Consider the following 20,555-nt stretch of genomic DNA (forward strand, 5'->3'; position numbering starts at 1 on the left):
CCTGGCAGCACAACTTTCTCAGGAGCTAAAACCCCTTTCAGAACAACTGGAGAAGGTGCTCATGACTTAGAGAAGGTGGGCATCAGTTTCTGGTGTCTGAGAGAATGTTTATGATTTGGCAAGCCTGGATTGTTAATAAAAGACCATCCAATCAGCTCAGTTTATAAACAGCATGTTTCAATCCCACGAGTCATGAAAAAAACCCATTCATGAATTTTCCATAGAACCTGCAGATGTTTCCAGTGACTAGAAATCCTTTGAAAATATAGAATACAAGAAAAACACTATAGAATTCAAGAAAATAAAAATTACTCTTACCTCCCCCACATCTTTTCCAATTATTCCAAAGAAGAGAATATTTTAATACCAAAATAATAGCAGTTCAGCTTTACTGGTGTGCAATATGAACGTTTTTGTCTGTACTCCCATTCATCAGGAAAGTTTGGTTACAACTCTCCCATTGATATGCAAATAATATAAGCAACTTTTTAATCAACTGCTATAGAAAATTACTCTAACAGAAGAATTCTCATTGCAGTTTTATTTATAAATAATATCCCATTCAATCCACACAGATGTCTACAGCCCTCTCTTATTTCCTTTGTATATGTATTAGAGTAATGTTGTATGGAAGGAAGGGGCTTTTGTTTGTTTGTTTTAAGGAAAGGTAAAGTTAAGGAAGTGGTAAAAAATTTATCCTGCATGAAATAATGCTCAGCATTGCCAAATAATGGATAATGACTCAGGGCCACATCATGCCATTGACCAATGGGGTGTTCTGTTTAAAAACTAATATTCTCATATGACCCCAGGTCCTTTTTGAAAGTTGGGCTCTCACAATCAATTATACCAGATTTGCAGAGAAATCATACTTACTCAAATTCTAGTTTTGATCTCTTTACTATAGAGTACCTCGCAGTTGAATGATGTTTGTAAAATTGTGAGAAGAACAATGCAGGTTATACAGTGCAATTGCCAGTTTCAGTAGGAGGTTTTAAAAGCAAGAGATTGCTAAAAACATTACACCCCATTCTACACTTCTCTAGATCATCTGCAATAGACCAGTTTTTACTACAGTAGTGAAATATCAGCATAAAGTCTTCTGCATTAACATAGTAATGTGTCAGCCCAACTTTGATACCTAGAAAGATACTGGAAAAAATTATTAAACAATCAATTTATAAGCATTTAGAGGATAATAAGGAATTGCCAACCCGGATTTGTCAAGAACAAATCATTCCAGACCAACCTAATTTCCTTCTTTGACATGGCTACTGACCTAATGGATAGGTGGAACTGAGAATGTGATATATCTTGATTTTATTAAGGCTTTTTATGTATTCTCACATGACATTCTCATAAGCAAAGTAGAGAAATATAGTCTAGATGAAATTACTTGAAGATGGGTGCCAAACTAGTTGAAAAGCCGTAATCAAAGAGTAGTTATCAATGGCTTGCTGTTAAACTGGGGATGGGGGTCCAGGGAGGAAGACATATCTAGTGAGGTTCCACAAGGGTAGGGTGACCAGACGTCCTGATATTACGGCTTTGTCTTATATAAACAACTACACCCTCTCCAACCTTCCCCCCTTCCAACCCCCAAAAAAGTTTCCCAATTTTTCACACTTGCTGTCTGGTCACCCTACACAGGGGTCTGGTACTGTTGAACATTTTCATTAGTGATTTGGATAATGGAGTGGAGATTATACTAATAAAATATGCAGATGACACCAAGCTAGAAGGAGATGCTAGCACTTTGAGGGACAGGATTAGAATTCAAAATGACCTTGACAAATTTGAGAATTTGTATGAAATCAAGACGAAATTCAATAAATACACAACTACAAAATGAGGAATGATTATCTAGGCAGTAGTACTGCAGAAAAAAATGTGCTGGTTAAAGTGGATCGCATATTCAATAGTAGTCAAAAATGTGATGCGGTTGTGAAAAAGGCAGCTGTCTTTCTGGGGTATATTAACTGGACTGTCATATGTAAGACACAGGAGGTAATTGTTCCACTCTGCTCAGCACTGGTGACGTCTCAGCTAAAGTGTTGTGTCCAGTTTTGGTTTAGGAAAGATATGGACCAATTGGAAAGAGTCCAGAGGAGAGTAACAAAAACGATGCAGTCCAAGGTTTAGAAAACCTGACCTATGTGGAACGGTTAAAAAAAATAAACAAACATATCCAGTCTTGAGGGGGGACTTGATAACTCTTCACATATGTGAAGGGCTGTTATAAAGAGGATGATAATCAATGGTATCAATGTTCACTGAAAGCATGACAAGTAGTAATCAGTTTAATCTGCAGCGAGCAAGATGTAAGTTAGAAAGTTTTCCCTAACATCTAACTATAAAAAAGACTGGAATAAGTTGCATAGAGAAATTGTGGAATCCTTGTCATTGGAGGTTGTTAAGAACAAGTTAGACAAACACCTGTCAGGGATGGTCCAGGTCTACTTGGCCCTGCCTCAGCATGAGGGGCTGGACTAGATAACCTCTCGAACTCCCTTCCAGCCCTCCATTTCTACGATTTTACAGTTAGACTAATCCCACCATACTGATTCTATCTATCCTTAGCCATCTCGTTTATTTTCTTTCTAGTGTTGTGCATGTAATTAAAATTGATATAGTCTTTTCATTTCAATAAATCAAACATTCTGATTTGTACTGGAGCTCATCAAGAGAGATTTGGTTTGTATACCAGTTTCAGAGACTAATTTGATATCTAGGGAACAGTGAACTACTGCTAACAAGCCAGCAGAGAGAGTACAAATCAGTATTTTATTGTCTTCAACAGAGCTATGCTGATTTATGTCAGCTGAGAATCTTCTTATTTCACAGAAATGTAAGTAAGTGGGAACCACCCAAGCAATTCCCTGTCCTTGTGGAAAGGACAATGCTCCCCAACAAATGCACACAACCACTGAAGTCTAAAACTGAGAGTCACAGAACACACAACCCATTTGAAACCTCCTTGACTCATGTTGCTCAATCTTCTCCCAAGGCCCAGTCCAAGTGGTCTGTGTTTCTAGTTTAACAACTCTGCAGAGGAGGAAATCAACATCAAAATGGAGCAAGGGTACAGAGCAGAATTAAATTTGACAACCCATTTGTTTAGTTTGGATAAACAATGACCACGGGCCAAAGTGGTGGCAATAACAAGAGTCTACAGATATTTGAAGAGTGTAGACACCAAGGAGAGAGAGATGATTATAACATAATAAAAGGAGAGCATAAATGGAAATAACAAAATGAAACTGAGAGAGAAAATTTGGGCCGGATGTCTGGAAGACTGTTTCCTGCTTGTGAGATTTATTGGCCTGTGGAACAGTCTGTCCAGGGATTCTTCCACAGAGGGAGGGCAGGGAATGGCGCCACCACTTTCTGCCAGAGAAGGATAGTAGCTTTCAGGTTGAAGGCACTCAGGAAGCATGCTGAATCAGCATGTTTCCAGGGTACTAGAGCCCTGTGCAAGCCTAGAGTAGAGCCTGCACTGGGACCAGGGATCCCATGGCCCTCCAGGATCTGCTGCCATAATAGCAGGAGCAGGATTAAAAATAGTCCTGCGCAGTGCTGTAGGGTACACATTGCCCACTTAGGCTGCATATGCCCTGGCCAACTCCAGGTTCCTACAGGAAAGTACTGCAGGCAGCTTGCACTGCTGCAGCCAGTCTAGGCAGATTTTCTGCCTCTAGGGGCCTATGGCTTGACCTAGAATAATGAATCTGGCTCAGCTGATCCAATTTAAAATCTCTGGTCATTACATGAATAAAGACCTCCTAATTTCATTTTACAGCCAGTAAAACTAACTTTTTCTAGATGCTGGTTTGCAAAGAACTTAATAATGTATCAAGTTTAAATTTAATAATTTACTTCCCTTGTCAGTATGCCATAAGGAAAAACCTCTCAAATGCCACATTCTCTCTCACAGCTTCCACCATCTGCCACTAAAACAAGGCTTTTCCAATAGATATATTCCTCTGAGTCCGATGTATTTTGTTCATCCACTTCAAGTTTTCAAAAACAAGCTGCAACTTGTTTCTAGCTAAGAGTCATCTTCCCCAGAGGATGATGGAAGTCCGTCTCTCCCCCGACCCCACCTCCTCCAAAAAAACCCCTCCAAGAATATCCTTCTACTAAAAAGAATCAAACTTGCAAATAAGGCCACGTCTAGACTACGCGCCGGATCGGCGCGTTAAAATCAATTGCTCGGGGATCGAAATATCGCGTCTGGTCTGGACGCGATATCTCGATCCCAGAGCGTGCTAAGATCGATTCCGGAACTCCAGCTAGACGACCGGACTTCCGGATTCGACACAGAGAGCCGCGCGGATCGATCCCGAGCAGTGAAGACGGGTGAGTAAATCAATTTTAGATATTCGATTTCAGCTACGCTATTCTCGTAGCTGAAATTGCGTATCTAAAATTGAATTAATCTCGTAGTGTAGACCTGGCCTAAGTGTCTGTGGCTTTTATGCCTGCATTTTACTTGTTTCACTGAGAAGTTAATTATGTGGCAGACTCTTAAAAAGGAGAGGGGGATAACAAATTTTAGCACCTCAGACTCAGTCATATATGTTTTCTGCAAAAGTAGTATCACTAAGTACGCTTTTTACTCTCCATTTTTGCACATTTTTATTCACTTATGGCTTACATTGAGATAGCACCTTTCCTCTAAAAGGATCTAAAAGCACTTTGTTGACACATGGGAACAGCTACAAACAGAACTCAGCAGCCACTAGTATATGTACAGAAATATTGCACGACCCTTATTTTAATCTATTGACATTGCAAGGTAGAATGCAATTACCCAGATTTAAATGTATCCATGTCACATGGGCCAGCACCCTTCGTGCCACAATGTCTTGGTAATAGTAACTATAGTTGTCAGGATTATATCCTTGGTTTTATGCCTCACCCAAAAGATGAAAAGTCAACAAGACACCAGTTTGGGGTGCTGGTTCTACATGGAGAAAAAATATTGTTAACGACAGGTAGGTTTTCTCTGAGATCTCCCCCATCTGAGTTCTGAAAAAAACAAGTTGGCAAACTGAAAAGTCCACAACCCAATGTGGCGCTGACTCCATGGGTGCTAACAGGCTCAAGCACCCATGGAAAAATAATAGTGGGTGCTCAGCGCCCAGAAGTCAGAGCTTGAGTGTGGAATTGATGAGTTCTGTGCTGCTGCTAAAAACTTCTGCTCTTGGGGCAGGAATTTGTTTATAATCAAAGGCAGGGTGATTAAGATAACAAAAGATAATTGTTATTAAATGAAATGAAGGATTGTCAGATGATCCTGAAAGCAGTCTCAGATGCTCCAGTTAAAAGATAGGAATCAAAGGGTAGGAACAAATGATCCTTTTTCAGAATGGAGAGAGGTAAATAGTGGTGTCCCATGAGGGGCTTGTATTGGTCTGGGATCAGTGCTGTTCAACATATTAGTAAATGATCTGCAAAAGGAGTAGAGAGTCAGGTGGCAAAGTTTGCAGATAATACAAAATTATTCAGGATGGTTAAGTCCAAAACAGACCGCAAAGAGTTACAAAGGGATCTCACAAAACCTGGTGACTTGGCAACAAAATGGCAGATGAAATTAAATGTTATATGTAAAGTAATGCACATGTCAAAATATAATCCCAACAATATATACAAAATGATGGTGCCTGAGAGCTTGGCTACGCATGCGAGTTACAGTGCATTAAAGCGGCCCCGGGCGCCCTAACTTACGACGCGTCCACACTGGCAAGGCACATAGAGCGCCTGGACTCTGCAGCTAAAGCATTCCTGGTACTCCACCTCGGCGAGCGGAATAACACTTGATGTGCCCCCACTGGAGTGCCGCAGCACCAGTGTGGATGCCCTGGTCTGTTAATGTGCTCTGATCAGCCTCCAGAAGTGTCCCACAATGCCTGTTCTAGCCACTCTGGTCATCACTTTTTGAACTCTACTGCCCTGCCCTCAGGTGACCAACTGCCAAACCCATCCTTTAAATTCTCTGGGAATTTTGAAAATCCCCTTCCTGTTTGCACAGACAGGTGTGGAGTGCTCTCAGTGAATCTTTCTAGGTGACCGTGCCTCCATGTGCCAGGTGATTCCCAGCATGGAGCAATGGTGAGGTGTTGGACCTCAGCAGTGTTTGGGGGGAGGAAGCTGTCCAGTCCCAGCTGCGCTCCAGCTATAGGAATTAAGAAACCCTCAGGTAGATATCAAGGGACATGATGGAAAGGGGCCATGACCGGGACACACTGCAGTGCAGGGTTAAAGTGAAGAAGCTGTAGAATGCCTACCACAAAACCTGTGAGGCAAACCACCACTACGGTGTGACCTGCCATTTCTACAAAGTGCTGGACGCGATACCTGGGGGCGATCCCACTTCCACTCTGAGGACCACCAGGGACACTTCAAAGGACAGTTCAACAAGGCAGGAGGAGGAGGAGGAAAGTGGGAGTGAGGGTGCTGAGGAGAAGAAAAAGACACCCTGGAATCCCTAGATGCATGCAGCCAGAAGCTGTTCTCAAGCCAGGAGGAAGGTAACCAGTCACGGCAGCTGCTGCTTGGAGAAGGACAAACACCAAAGGAGGTTCCTGGTAAGTGGCCTTTATTTTGGGAAGGAAGTTATTTGGTGTGGGCTCTTGGGGCAAGGAGGGTTAGGACTGCATGCATGCCTAGATGTGGAATAGGGCATTGATGTCCTTTCTCACGTTGCGGTGATCGGCCTCAGTGATCTCCTCAAAGGTCTCATCCAGAACTTGGGCAATGTGCTTGCGTAGGTGTCTCAGGAGAGCCACTATGGTCCTTGTTCCAGTCAGGCTAACTTGTCCGTGCCACTGTGCCGTAAGGGGCGGGGGACCATTGCTGCACACAGGCAAGCTGCATATGGGCCAGGGCAGAAGCCATATTGTAGTAGAAGACCCTCCCTTGCTCCCCAGGTCACCCTCAGCAATGAGATATCTTCCAGGATGAACTCCTGTGGAAAATGTGGGGACGGTGTTCAGCATAGGGGCCCCCTGCAGCTGTTGGCTCTCCCCAAGGCACAAAACCCCCCAGGACACTATGGCCATGAAACAATCAGTCCCCCTTGACTCTGTGCTTACTCACCATACTGGGGTTCCTGTGGGTTGTGTGTGCTCGCTTTGGGATGGGCAAATTCTGCTATTGTGTACACTGTGGTTGCTCTTAAGTACAGGGGAATCATTGCTCTGTCTGGTGTGAACAATGCTGCCTCTGTTAAGTGTTGCATTTTACCTTTACAGATACAACCTTGAGATCTCAGCTGTCCGTGTTATCACCAGCTGAAACACTGCAAAGAATTCAGAAGAGGCCACGTAGAAGCACAGAAGACATGTTGCATGAAGTCATGCATCAGTCCCTTAACAAGAATCTAAAAGCACAGGAGTGGAGGGAGAGTGAAAGGAGGATCCACCAGCAGAATGAGGAGCACCAGCACAAAAGCACAGAACTCTGGCAGCAAAGCACGGACCGGCTGATCAGCATCATGGAGCGCCAAGCGGACTCAATCCAGGTGCTCGTAACCATGCAGGCAGAGCACTACTGTGCCTGCCCCTGATCTTGCAGTTCTTGTCCCAAAACTCTCTCTCCTGTGCCCCCATGTCACCTCCAACCCATTTTCCCCAACATCCAGGTTCTTATCACCACCAGCTGCCTCTTGTAGCTTCACCACCCAGACCTGAAAACTATGACCATTACCCACTGCACTCAACCCCCATCACCATGGATTATAGCCATCCTGAAGTGCAGCATTCAGACAGGAAGTCTGAGTATGAGAATAGGACATACGCAAATCTGTGACTGAACCGTTCCCCACCCCACCCCCTTGCCCTGTTTCCCAAGCAGTTGTATTTCTTTTCAATAAATGAATTTTTTGGCTTTGAAAACTTTCTTCATTATTGCATAAAGTAAAAGATACCTTAGCCCAGGAAAGCAACAGGCACTGCAAGTCAGCATATCAAACACAAATTCCAATTTCAGCCTCAAATTGCTCCCTCAAGGCATCCCGAATCCTTGCAGTCCCGTGCTGAGCTCTGCTCTGGGCCGCTCTAATAGCCCTGCTCTCTGGCTGTTCAAATTCAGCCTCCAGGTGTTGAACCTCTGAGTTCCATGCTTGAGTGAATCTTTCACCCTTCCCTTCACAAATGTGGTACAGCACGTGATATAACCGCGGGGATGCTGTCATGGGCCAGGTCCACCTTCCCATACAGAGAGCGCCAGCAGCCCTTTAAATAGCCAAAAGCACACTCCACAGTCATTCTACACTGACTCAGCCTGTTGTTGAACCACTCCTTGCTGCTGTCAAGGCTTCCTGTGTAGAGTTTCATGAGCCACAGCATTAAAGGATAAGCAGGATCTCCTAGGATCACAACGGGCATTTCAACTTCCCGTACAATAATCTTCTGGTCTGGGAAAAAAGTCCCGGCTTGCAGCTTCCTGAACAAGCCTGTGTTCCGAAAGATGCGTGCGTCATGCACCTTTCCAGGCCAGCCTCCATTAATGTCAATGAAACGCCCACAGTGATCCCCAAGCGCCTGGAGAACCATAGAGGAATACCCCTTCCAATTAACGTACTTGGAGGCTACGTGGGCTGGTGCCAGAATTGGAATATGCATCCCATCTATCACCCCTCCGCAGTTAGGAAAACCCATTTGTGCAAAGCCAGCCACAATGTCATGCACTTTACCCAAAGTCACAGTTCTTCTGAGCAGGATGCAATTAATGGCCCTGCAAACTTGCATCAACATGATTCCAACGGTCGACTTTCCCACTCCAAACTGATTAGTGACCGATTGGTAGCAGTCTGGAATTGCCAGCTTCCAGATTGCAATAACCATCCACTTCTCCATCATCAGGGCAGCTCTCAATCTCGTGTCCTTGCACTGCAGGGTGGGGGCGAGCTCCTCACACAGTCCCATAAAAGTGGCTTTTCTCATCCAAAAGTTCTGCAGCCACTGCTCATTATCCCAAACTTGCATGACAATGTGATCCCACCACTCAGTGCTTGTTTCCTGAGCCCAAAAGCGGTGTTCCACTGTGGTGAGCATGTCCGTAAATGCCATAAGCAGTCTCATATCATATGCATTACTTGCGTCAATATCATTGTCGGAGTCCTCACTGTCAGTTTGGCTCTTAAGGAGTACTCGACTGCCAAATGTGACGTGCTGGCAAGACTCGTCAGCATATTCCTCAGCAGTTCAGGCTCCATTCCCACAGACCAAAACGGAAGACAGAGCACACAGTACAAAAAACATTAGAAGATGGCACCAAATGTGGATGGAAGCACAGGGATTGCTGAGATGTGAACCGATGCATCAAGGAGCATTGAGACAGGACCCAGAATGCCTTGCACCCTCTGCCCCCTTCCCACAAGCCACAGTACCAGAATGGGAAGAGGGGCTCTGTGGGATAACTGCCCATAATGCACTGTTCCCAATGCTGCTGCAAGTGCCACAAACGTGGCCACGCCAGTGTGCTTGCAGCTGTCAGTGTGGACATGCTGCAGTGCTTTCCCTAATGTGCTCTCTGAAGGCTGGTTTAACTTAAAGCGCTCTACATCTGCAAGTATAGCCATGCCCTAAATTAGCTGTTACCCATCAAGAAAGAGATCTTGGAGTCATTTGCAGTACTCCGGAAGCACTACGTTTCCAGAGTACTGCAAATTCATAAGAATCCTTCTCACTGTGCCTGTATCATCTTGAACTGGGGAATGCTCACTCTCCTGCTTCAGAAGACTTAAAAATTATCTCCAGACATCAATTAGACAGATGCAACTGAATAATGTAGCCATCCTTAACGTGCATCAAAATAATACCAGGGAACCTAGATGTAAATAAAATTGCTGACAGTTTCATCCAGAAAGCTACAGTGAAACTTAATTTCTTTAAACTGGGATGTTAGTGAAGACAGACTGTAGGTGATTGTAATAATCTTAATATGCCGTAATTCATGATAATGTAATTATGTCGTTAAGAATAATTGAATCATTATTAAAATAGTAAAGATCCAATGGTAGACACATTCAATAATTAGAAAATGAAAGAAGTGTATAAATATGCTGAACATAGCCTCCTCCCAAAACTGGCAGAATGCCCCCCCACCCCCAACACTCTCACACTCCTCTTCAAAAACACCCACCAGAAAAAACAAAAGTCAGCACCTATGGACACACTTGTTTCAATTTAGCTTAAACCAGTCCCTAATTGACTTAAGCTAAATAAAAATAAGCCTGAAACAGAATGAGTGTCCACATAGCCTTTTGTACCAGCTTAATTCAGTTTAAAAATTACACCTTACACTAAACTGGTGGAGCTCTGCATTCAGACAAGCTCTTAGGCTAGGTCTACACTGGGTGGGTAGGGCATAGCTGAAGTTGGTGTATCTTAGGTCAATTTACCTGGCCATGAGGACGGCGACGAGTTGACCACTGCTGCTCCCCCATTGACTCCGCTTCCACCTCGCGCTGTGGTGGAGTTCTGGAGTCAACAGCAGAGCGATTGGGGATCGATTTTATCATGTCTACACTAGACCCGATAAATCGATCCCCGATAGATTGATCACTACCCCTCTGGCGAGTAGTGTAGACGTACCCTTAGTTTCCATTTGTCCTTGTACTTCAACAGTCTCCTCATTCATGTCACCATAGCTCAGAGAGTACTTTTGGTTAGTTAATGAATATCGGTTTTAGTCATTATTCTATTGTAGTAGTGTCTAGATGCCACAGTCATGAGCAAAGACACACAATAGTTAGCTGAACAGTTTCCATAAAACGAATCACAAATAAGGTTTCCAACCCTCCAGGATTGGCCTGGAGTCTCCAGGAATTAAAGATTAATCTTTAGTTAAAGATTATGTCATGTGATTAAATCTCCAGGAATATGTCCAACCAAACTGGCAACCTTAAAAGGTTGACTTACCTTAAAAACTGCTTGACAGTGAATCTTTAAGGGAGGGAGGGAGGAAGCAAAGCACATGCTGTACTAGGTAGCATGGAAAGCTCTATTTTGGAGTTCTGGTGCTCAGCATTGTTTGTGATTAAAACAAACATGAAGAAGCTGACAGCTATGTTCCAAGTGTCAGCAGAATGAAAAGTCTCATTCAAGAGCCCAATTTTCAGATCTGCTAAGCACCTGCTGCTCTCATTGAGGTCAGCTGGTGCCATGGGTGCTCCATTTTCACTATCTAAGATTTTGAAACTGGTTTTAGACACAACATTGCGCTACAGTATTTGGCATTTTTTGTCATGTTTGTTTTTTTAACCCTCGATGCCATCTTTTGATTAACAGTTTCCTTTGCTGGAGTACATTTGGCTTTTCCCTTGGATGTTCAGGGCCACTGGTGACACTAGCATGCCATTTGCTGCTTACAATAGTTTTGTCTATAGGCTGCCAGCATGATGGAATAAAACCCTCTGGTATCCACCATTTGTAAAAATAACTGGTCTCAATGTCTCTTCCCTTCATTTTAGAGATAGGTTATAAATGTAAGATTTAACAGGCTATTTTGGTGAAGGGATAAGATTTTTTTTAAGATTCTAGTCTTCGTATATTTAACTTAACATCTTCATACTGCTTACTTACCTACATCTGTCTGCCAGAACAAAATCCGTCTGTATTTTACAACATGCAGTCTTCTGCTAATTCACATGTATAAGTTGCATTAAGTTAACGAGATTCACATGTTCTCTTTTTGATATGCACATTCCCATGAGTGAGCATTAAGTTCTTATCCTGGTAGCTCAGTAGTTATCGGTTTCTAGTTTAATTCTATTATATGTAGAACAGGAAGTTTAAAAAGTTTTAGCTAAAAAAAAAATTTGAAATAATTGTCATTTTTACATTTTGGTTAATACTCACTATATCCTGCATTTGCAGAAAGGTAAAGGTCAGGAAAGGATTCTATCTAATTGTAATTGATGGTGATTTTTTTTCTGTGACAGCTGCCAAGATTGATGCTGCTAAGAAACCAAAGACCTCCACTGGGTGATACAGCCCAAGCAATGGAACATAAGCTACCCTACACCTATAGCCTGCCTCAGCCCTGCTTTGTAGAGGCCCTCTAGGAACAAGAAATCAGGTTAGACTCCACACTAATGTGGTTTTTGGCATCTCTGCCAAGATGGCATTAAGTGCTAAACTTGCTGGCTAATAGTGACACATGAAACCATAAACTTATTTTATATAGGCCACAAAACTGCCTTGATCTGGTAAGCATGTCTCAAAGTCTAATTTGAGGGTAGTAGTTCACACTATACAGAGGCCTCAGTTGAGACTGACAATATGTTCTAATAAGATAGAGGTGTTTTACTGCTATAAATTGTGATAGGTTGGCACTGAATTTCTAGACTAAAGAGTTTAAGAAGTACTTGTTAAGTTTTTTTTTTGTTTTACTTTCCATTATTTATAGTACATTATAAACAAAAGGCCATAACAGACAAGTCCCCCCTCAAGTCGTGCAGAGAGAGATGGAAGACGGGGGAGAGAAATTAATTCTGTTTTGTTTGTAAAGTATGTGGAAAACATCAGTTCTCCTCCCCCATCCTCTTCATCATTCATCCTGGTAAAAGACAGATGACTAAATGTTGCACCTGAGCTGATAAATTTTAAAACAAACAGTTTTGCAATCCTGGAATAACTCCTGTACATACAGTTACCCAGCATCTGAAGAGATCCAAAAAACACTTTACAACATTCACACAGTGGATAAGGTAACATTATTAAATCTGACCACTTACGCAAGTAGTATTTTTTTGTCGACAGAGAATCTGAGTTGGAGCTGTAATTTTTGGAGGCTTTCCTGTTTTCCCATCTATATGTTAAGTGAAACGGATCAACTGAAAATGAGACTTGTGCTCCTTGTTGAGATGCATACCCATTGTTATTGGTAATATACTGGCTCATTACCCCCAATATAAAGCCTTATAATCAACTAGTCTATCAGCAGCCCCATTTGTTTATTCTAAGGTTAATTTTATAGTCATTTGCTTCTTCTGAACCAAGTGATGCAGCACTAAAAGTAAGTTGTCTGGCATAGTGTCTTCCCAGTGAGACTCAAATCCCCCCAACAAAAACAAAAAAAAAACAACAATGGAAATGGGAGCATCCATTTGACTCTCTCCATTCAGATCTTGTATACAATAAGGACCCAACCTAGAATATTTTTACTCTTCTGAGGAGTGACTATTTTCCACTAAAATTATTTAGATTATCAACAGTGATTTCAAGATATCAAACAATAGGAGGTTCTTTCAACTATGCCTGTGCTCCTGAAATGTTTAACTAATTTAGGCTATATGCTCCATTTTGGTAATGAGTAGACAGGGTTAAAGTTTTGAAAGTTAATACATATCATAGGCATCCATCCAGGAAGTGTAATAAGCAGCTGTTCATATGGCAACATATGAGAACTGATCAGAAATATCCAAGCAAATTATTTTTCCATCAGATAATGCCAATTTATTGGCCCATTGGGCTCCTGGGTAGAATTCCATTTTAATTTTTTTAACTGTTCCAATTATTTCACAAATTTGGTTTTTGATTTCCCTTTCATGGAAAATGTCTACTTTTTCTTTCAAAATTGAACAAACTCTTCCCCCCTCCCTACCCCAGGGGGGAAAAAACCCAACAAAAAACAAAAAAACAAAACCCAAAACAACCAAGACAAGCAGTCAGAATTTCCCTCCCACGGGAAATTCTGATTTTTACCAACCCTATTAGTTATACCAAAACAAGAGATTTCAGAACTCCAAACAGCAAGCAGTTATCATATATAACTCCCAACTGAAAACAGCAAGGTCCATTTAAAACTAACTAAATAAAAATCAGTATCACAATATGATTCACGCTTTTCTCAATACCGTGTGTGCTGCACTTCTACACAGTGGCAGGCACAGTCATATGCATGTTGCACACTGGATGTGTACCGTTGGCCAGGGCAGGGCAACCAGCAGAAGTAGAGGGCAGTTTGCTCAGGGAACCCCATTCAAGAGGCTCCCAAACCAAGGGGGTGTTGCGACCTGGCGCACTGGGTTGCAACAGCATCAGTGAAATCTGGCCAAGCAGCCCCTCCATCATGACAGAGGGGCAGCCAGGCCAAATCTGAGTGGTTCTATGCTAAGTTGAAGTGACAGTGGTTCAAACATGTGTACCATATGGACGTGTGTACAATACCCCCTGCTTCTACTGTACATAGAGAAAGATTTTCAAGAGTGCTCTGCTATAACTGGGAATACACACACATACATTAAGTGGCCAGACTGTCAAGAGAGTATTTGGAATCCAGAAGCTCCTAAAAAGAAAAAAGAAACTGCTGGAGGCAGAACTGTAATAGCCCAGAGACTTTCCCCACAGTAATTTACCAGGGCAAGTGAAACTAGTGCAAGCCCCATTGTGCACTGAGGCAGCATTGTCTTCATTAGAGACTGGCACCAATACTGATATCGTTCCCAAGTCTAGACAAATCCTTAAAATCTCCCTCATCACGTTCCAAAAACCTCCCTTCTTCAGGCTGTTAGAGGCTTGTGTATAAACTTCATGAGGAGAAGCTGAATTAAGGCACAGGCACTATGGGCCAGTGCCTAAAGCCCTAGCTCCCCCTAGAGTCATTGGATTATAACAGAATCTCAATGCTTCTTAATTGTTTTTTAAGTTTCTAGTCCTCATGGCTTTCAAACTGGTCTTCACAACATGAGACAAGTGCAACTGATGAAGTGATATCCACCTCAATCTGCAGGAAGCCTGAAACAATATCTACAAGAAATGTGACTTGCCCCATTCCTCCCAATGGGACTTAACTCCAAGACCCGCTGCTGTGAGGTGCCCAGATATCATCCCAGCAGAGAGCTCAAGGGATGGCAGGAGAAGAAGAACACAGCAAGTCCTGCCCACCTAGGCAGATATTCCCTGAAATTGGACTAAGTACTAACCACCACCACCCCCCCATCACCCACACCTCTTTGGGTGGGGGAAGAGAGGATTGACTCTGCTGATACTCAGGGGGTCAGGCCAATTTGCTCCATTTCACTGCCTCTCTGAAAGCAGAGGGGTTGCATGGTGGCTTTTACCTCCTGGGAGCAGTGGGAGAGATTCTTCCTCTTAGGACTGGCATCCCTTGCCCTACCCCTGTGTGCTGTTATGGAAGAGGGGGCCCTTTCCAGCTGATCTGTGGCACTGCCTCATGTCATGATGTGGCTAGGATCCTCAATCACCTTAACATAACCCTGCCGGATGGAGCCACTCTCATGGACTTTAACCTAGTAGGCAAATGAAGACAGCAGGTCTTGTAGGTAAGCCCTGGACTTGGAATTGAGAAACATGAGTTCTGTTCCTGGCTTGGCCACAAGATGATTATTAAGTATTTTGGATGCTACTGAAATACAAAGTCCTAACCAAGATTGGGCCCCACTGTGTGCTGTGCCACACACATAGTCAGAGCCTCTGGCATATCAATTTAACCATCGAAACCAGGCAAGACAGAGGGTTGGAGGGGAAACAAAGGCATCAACAAGAGACATGACTTGACCACGCTCAGACAGCAGGTTAGTGAAGAGCCAGGGATAAAGCCAAAGCGGAGGGTGCAGCATAGTGGGGCTGGAACCTAGGGTGCTGCTGCACCCCCTGACTTACAAGTAGTCAGGGGGTGCAGCAAATGCACCCCGACTACTTGTAAGTATTTGATAACAAAATACCAAATGCATGGTTTCATCATTGGCGCCCCCACTATGAAAAACTATTCCTGCACCCTTGGTGCAGCACACTCACTACTCCATGCCCGAGGCACAGTGTGGTGAGAGGGGGAGAAAGACACCTCTTCATTTAATTTTACAGCCACTTTCAGACAGCTAGTGCCATAGGGGTGCTAGCCAGGGGGAGGGATCCCAGCACCCCCAATGAGATTCTGCCCAGCCTCCACTGGTCCCTGGCTTCCCCATCATTGCTTTCCGCCCAGAAGAGGCAAAGTTCATGCACCACATACTGTACTTGAGCCTGAGCTGTGCCTCGGTTTCCCCATCTATAAATGACAGATAACAGGCAGCCAGAATCTGCAGGGTTTGAAAACAAAGAGGAGGGAAACTTCTGTTGCAAGACTGGGAAATAGACAAGGCCTTGCAAACAGGAGCATGCACAGTCCTCCAAGACCAGAGGTCACCCAGCTATTGATCCAAATCACGAAGGTGGTTATGTGCCTTCATCGTTCAGTTGGTCCTGCATGGCTGGCGCTTCCTCTGCACTTCGGGCTCCCTGAGCAGCAGAGATAGCAACGTAAACAAAGGCAACAGCCCCGGGTGGAAGACTGCGGCAGCTCCTTTAAGAGGCCATCCCGGGGGAGCCGCTCCTTCTGTGGCACTGCTGCAGAAACCATGGCCAGCCTGCGGCGAGCCGCGAGGAGGCGGCACCCGGGCGAGGCTGCACAGGACAGAGGCAGCCCCCCGCCCCCTCCCCCTCAAGGGCTCGCGCGGCTCAGCAGACGGACCGTGCAACTTTCTCCCCAGCCCTGGGACCTGCACCGGGGAACGCTGAGAACTCGGCCATAAATATCCCAGCTTAATTCTGAGCCAGCATCAAATCCACTTAGCAGACTTAGCCCCGGGTCGTCAAGGCTGCAACAAGGGAGCCCTGGCCGGATTGGAGAGGAAAAAAAAGTGTCATTCAGGGACCATTGCAAGGCCCGGGTGCGATTTCTAGGCAGATGTTCAGCAGAGAGGGGAGAATCTTCAGCCGCCGGCTGAAAAGTTTATTCTCCTCTTCCTACGGCCCGCGGAACCCGAAACAAGGCACCCACGGGTAGGGGGGGTGGGGATTGCTAGGACAGGGTCTTACAGCTGCAAAGGGCCCTTCTGTCTGAAAACAAGCGGCCGGCACTGAGGCCTGGCGTCTGCTCTCCAGGCTGGTTATTCAAGGAGCTGCTGTTTTCTCAGCTGGTCTCAGGGTTTGGCTGGTTGGAGAGACTCCGGGAGGAGGCAGCCCAGAATCGTGTTAAGCCCAACGGTTCTGTGCACGTGTCTCCAGTGGGCAAGCAGCGCGGTGGTGTCACCGCGATAAGGTGCAAAACCTACGCAAGGGAGTCAAAACACTAGGCGACAGGCGCCTGCGAGGCAAGCTGGGGACTCTGAGCAGGGAATTAGACGTCACTTCAGTACAGCTCTGGGAATTATTATTTTTTAAATAGCTGAAACAAATAACGTCAGAGCGCCACGGGACAGCACATGGGAGGAAGGCTAAAAGGCAGTGCTTGGTATCCTAGCGTAACCCATCCTCCCGCGTTGGAAAAAATACCGTCATCAGCTCGACCCATGAGGACGTGCCTTTGGGTTTATTCCTGGCCTGTAGATACCCTGGAGAACCGTAGCCTTTCCAAGAGCGATTGGGCTGGAGTAACGCTATCCCACTCAGATAGCTGGAGGTCTCGGACATCCATGCTTCACCGAACCTCACTTCGTTAGGACACGTGTGGACACAGCCTCCTCCCATCACAAACTCACTACTGGTTCTCAAAAGAGGCACACGCAGGGGCAGTCATCACGTGTGGAGGCGACAAGAGAGAAAGGGGCAGGGAAGGGTTTGTTTCCACTATAAAAGTGGTCACGCTCAGATCTGTACTCCTGCTTCGATAGCAACGATTTCCCCCTGCCCCACGGAAAGGCGTGTTGAAAACACACAAGCCAAGGAGAAGTGAATCCTCATCACCTCCCGGGAAGGGCACAATGTGGATATTAAACAATTTTGCCAAAGCAGCACGCCACCACCTCCAAGGGTACGATATACCCCGCAGGCAGGGTGCGCACTATTTTAGGCCACTGATATTTCCTTCGGTAATTCACAGGAAAACCAATGAAGCCCGGGAGATCAGAACTGCGCACGATTTACTGCCAGGTTGTATCTTATCTGCAACAAAGACGCCCCACACCCCTTCCCCTTATATTTCATGAAGAGGAGCGGAAACATTCACCCGCAGCAGAGAACGGGCAAAGTGCTATTTCACTTCTCCCCTTGTCAGAGCTAGTAAGAAACACCTTGTGCTACTGGTGTCCTGGTTATGCAATACTACTGATGTGTCAGCGAATGTGTATTAATGAGTAAGCAATTAGAGATGACAGTTAAAGATTAAGCTGTTTTGGTGAAATGAGAAAAGCCCAGGACTCCAAGGCACAAGTTTATAAATATAAAGAACCAAAATGTCTCCGATTACAAACGGCCCATTGTGTTGCACTGGGAGAGAGAAGTGGGCTCATAAATACGATGCATGCTTTGCCCACTCCACTCAAGTCAAACTAATTCCTGGTTACTATTTCACAACCAAGTCAGGCCTCTGTAACTACTTGAATTCTTGCTGTTCCTGAATTCTTGTGTTACTTAAAAAATCTCGCGCAATTAAGCCGCTTTCCCTGCGCGGTAACAAGCACATGATTAAGTACAAAGTATAGAGTCTGTAAATAGACGCAGAGATTGAGAGCAAACAGGTCTCCAAGATGAACCCATTTATATTGAACTAGTCACAGTTGGTAAGGTGGCCATCTGCCAATGTTTACCGACCCTCTGTGTGCCACTTTCATTAGATGCCGAAGAGACAGCTGTCTACACTGACAGAAGGGCCGCAAAAGCTACTCCAGCTCCCCTGGTAGCACCGGCTGAGAATTTATCAGTATGCCCGCTGAACGCATTAGATACCCCACATGCGGAGCGCAAGAGGGACAAATATGCCATGGGGCTCCCCTCAAACTAACAAGCCAATGCTCCATGGTGGGCCGGTATCCCAAGAAATGCGTTCCACGGACACATTCGGGTTGCCCACATATTGGAGAGTTTGGTTTTGGAGGTTGGGGCCGGGAACCTCCCCTGGGCACGGCTGGGCGAAGGAGGGGAGCCGGGCTGCAGGGAGAACGGCCCCGAGGAAGATACCACTGGCCCCGAGAGGTGACAGTCACGCACCTCCTCTGCATCTCCCTCTACTGTAAAAAACCTTGCGGCTGCTGCTGCTGCTCTGCGTCTAAGCGCGTCCCAGGCAGCTCCATCCCGAGCGCAAAGCGCTGCCCGGGGCTCTGGGGCGCGTCTGGCTGAGCCCAAAGCAGCAGGAACAGCTTTACTAGAAGGAGTTAAGAGCGGGATCTGGCTCCAGTGTTCACCGGAACTTGCCCCGGCTAGAAATCCCCACCTACCCTGCAATATCTGTGCCTTGGATACTGAGCTTGGGGGGAACGACAATCCACGCAGCCGTCTGCTTTAGCAACACCAGCTACTAGCCCCTGAACCAGTTCCGCGAGCCCGCCAGCCCATTAAGCGGAATGGGACTAACTCTGGGGCGCAGGGTGCAGAGCGTGGGGCTGCTTTCCGGGTGTTTTGTGGGGTGGGGGAAGAGGACCCTGTGACCAATGCATCGACAGACCCTTAGAGAAAAGGCGAATAACCCCCAGCCAGCTCTTACTTTTCGTGCTGTGCATTTTCCTGGATGGCCCCCAGAATCGCCAGCCCTGGCCCCGCCGGGTACGCAGGGAGGATGCCCTGTTGCAGCCTGCATGTGGCCAGGTGTCTGTGATGCTCGTCCTGCAGGCAGGCGTTTTCGTGGTATAACTTGGACACTTGCTGCTCCAGCTCGTCGATCCTCCGCTTCTGCTTCTCCAGCAGCTCCTGCTGCGTCTCGATGATCTTGTTCAGCTCCTTCAGGTACCCCGCCGCCTTGCTGGGGTTCTCTGCCGGGCTCTCCATGGCCTGGCCGGCCACCGACCTCGCCACCCGCCGTCCCCACCCTTTGGCAGCTTTGGGAAGGGGCTGAAGGCGGGAGGCGCTGGCCGGGCTGCTCCGCTGAGAACTTAAGACGGGGTGGGGGGATAAATAACGCCCCGGGCAGGGCCACTCCTCCGCTGGTAGCCGGCTACCTGGAGCTAGGGATGCCCAGGAGAGCGCCAGAGTGGCGCGGAGCTGCTCCAACTCCGGGCCGCCATTGCTGGTGCTCGGCTTCCTCCGCCTGGTCCGGACCGAGGGGACTGAGCCGGCCCGGGCTGCAGCCGGCGCTGTGTCCGCAGCAGGAGCCGCCGCTCTGCGTCCGCCTCCTCCGTAAGCCCCGCCAGCGGGAGCGGGCTCAGCCTCTCGCCTGAGGATCTCCGCGCCCCCGGGAAGCCGCCGCCAGCAGCAGCGCCAGCGTCGCGCAGCCCTTCAGAGAGCAGGACACGGGAGGCGAGGGGCTGTGCCTGATGCCCGGCTGATCGCCCGGCGCAGCCTTCGTCTCCCTCTGCCTGGCCCCCGCCGCCACACGAGCAGCCCGAGTTCCTCTGAGCCCCGAGGCTGATGCGCTTTAAGTAGCAGCAGCTGCCTCAGCCGGCGGCCGCGCGGAGTTTGCAAAGTGGCGGCGAGTCGGGGGTCGCGAGCGGGGCTGAGCGGCAGGAGAGGGGCTGGCGAGGCGGACACTGGACGCATCCCAGCGCTGCCCTGCGAGAGCAGCCGGGCTGATCCACTCCCCTCCCCTGGGCACGGGCGAAGCGGAGGATGGGACCGAGGGGTGGCCAGCGGGCAGGGATCAAAAGGGAGCCGGGCTGCAGAGAGGACCGCCCG

General features: G+C 46.5%; 1 protein-coding gene across 3 annotated transcripts in view; it reads right to left on the minus strand.

The window, feature by feature from the left end:
- Positions 1-20,121, minus strand: part of IQSEC1 (IQ motif and Sec7 domain ArfGEF 1) — a 722,374-nt gene extending 702,253 nt beyond the window's left edge. For 2 of the 3 annotated variants that reach the window (XM_075073331.1, XM_075073332.1), the window contains exon 1: positions 19,432-20,121. In XM_075073331.1, the coding sequence (XP_074929432.1) occupies positions 19,432-19,712 (281 nt within the window). In that variant the 5' untranslated portion in view covers positions 19,713-20,121. The remainder of the gene's footprint in view (positions 1-19,431) is intronic. The other variant, XM_075073330.1, reaches the window with a different exon arrangement.
- Between the last annotated feature and the right edge of the window lie 434 nt (positions 20,122-20,555).

Source organism: Chelonoidis abingdonii, chromosome 17 (genome assembly GCF_003597395.2).
Source record: "Chelonoidis abingdonii isolate Lonesome George chromosome 17, CheloAbing_2.0, whole genome shotgun sequence".
Classification (NCBI taxonomy): domain Eukaryota; kingdom Metazoa; phylum Chordata; order Testudines; family Testudinidae; genus Chelonoidis; species Chelonoidis abingdonii.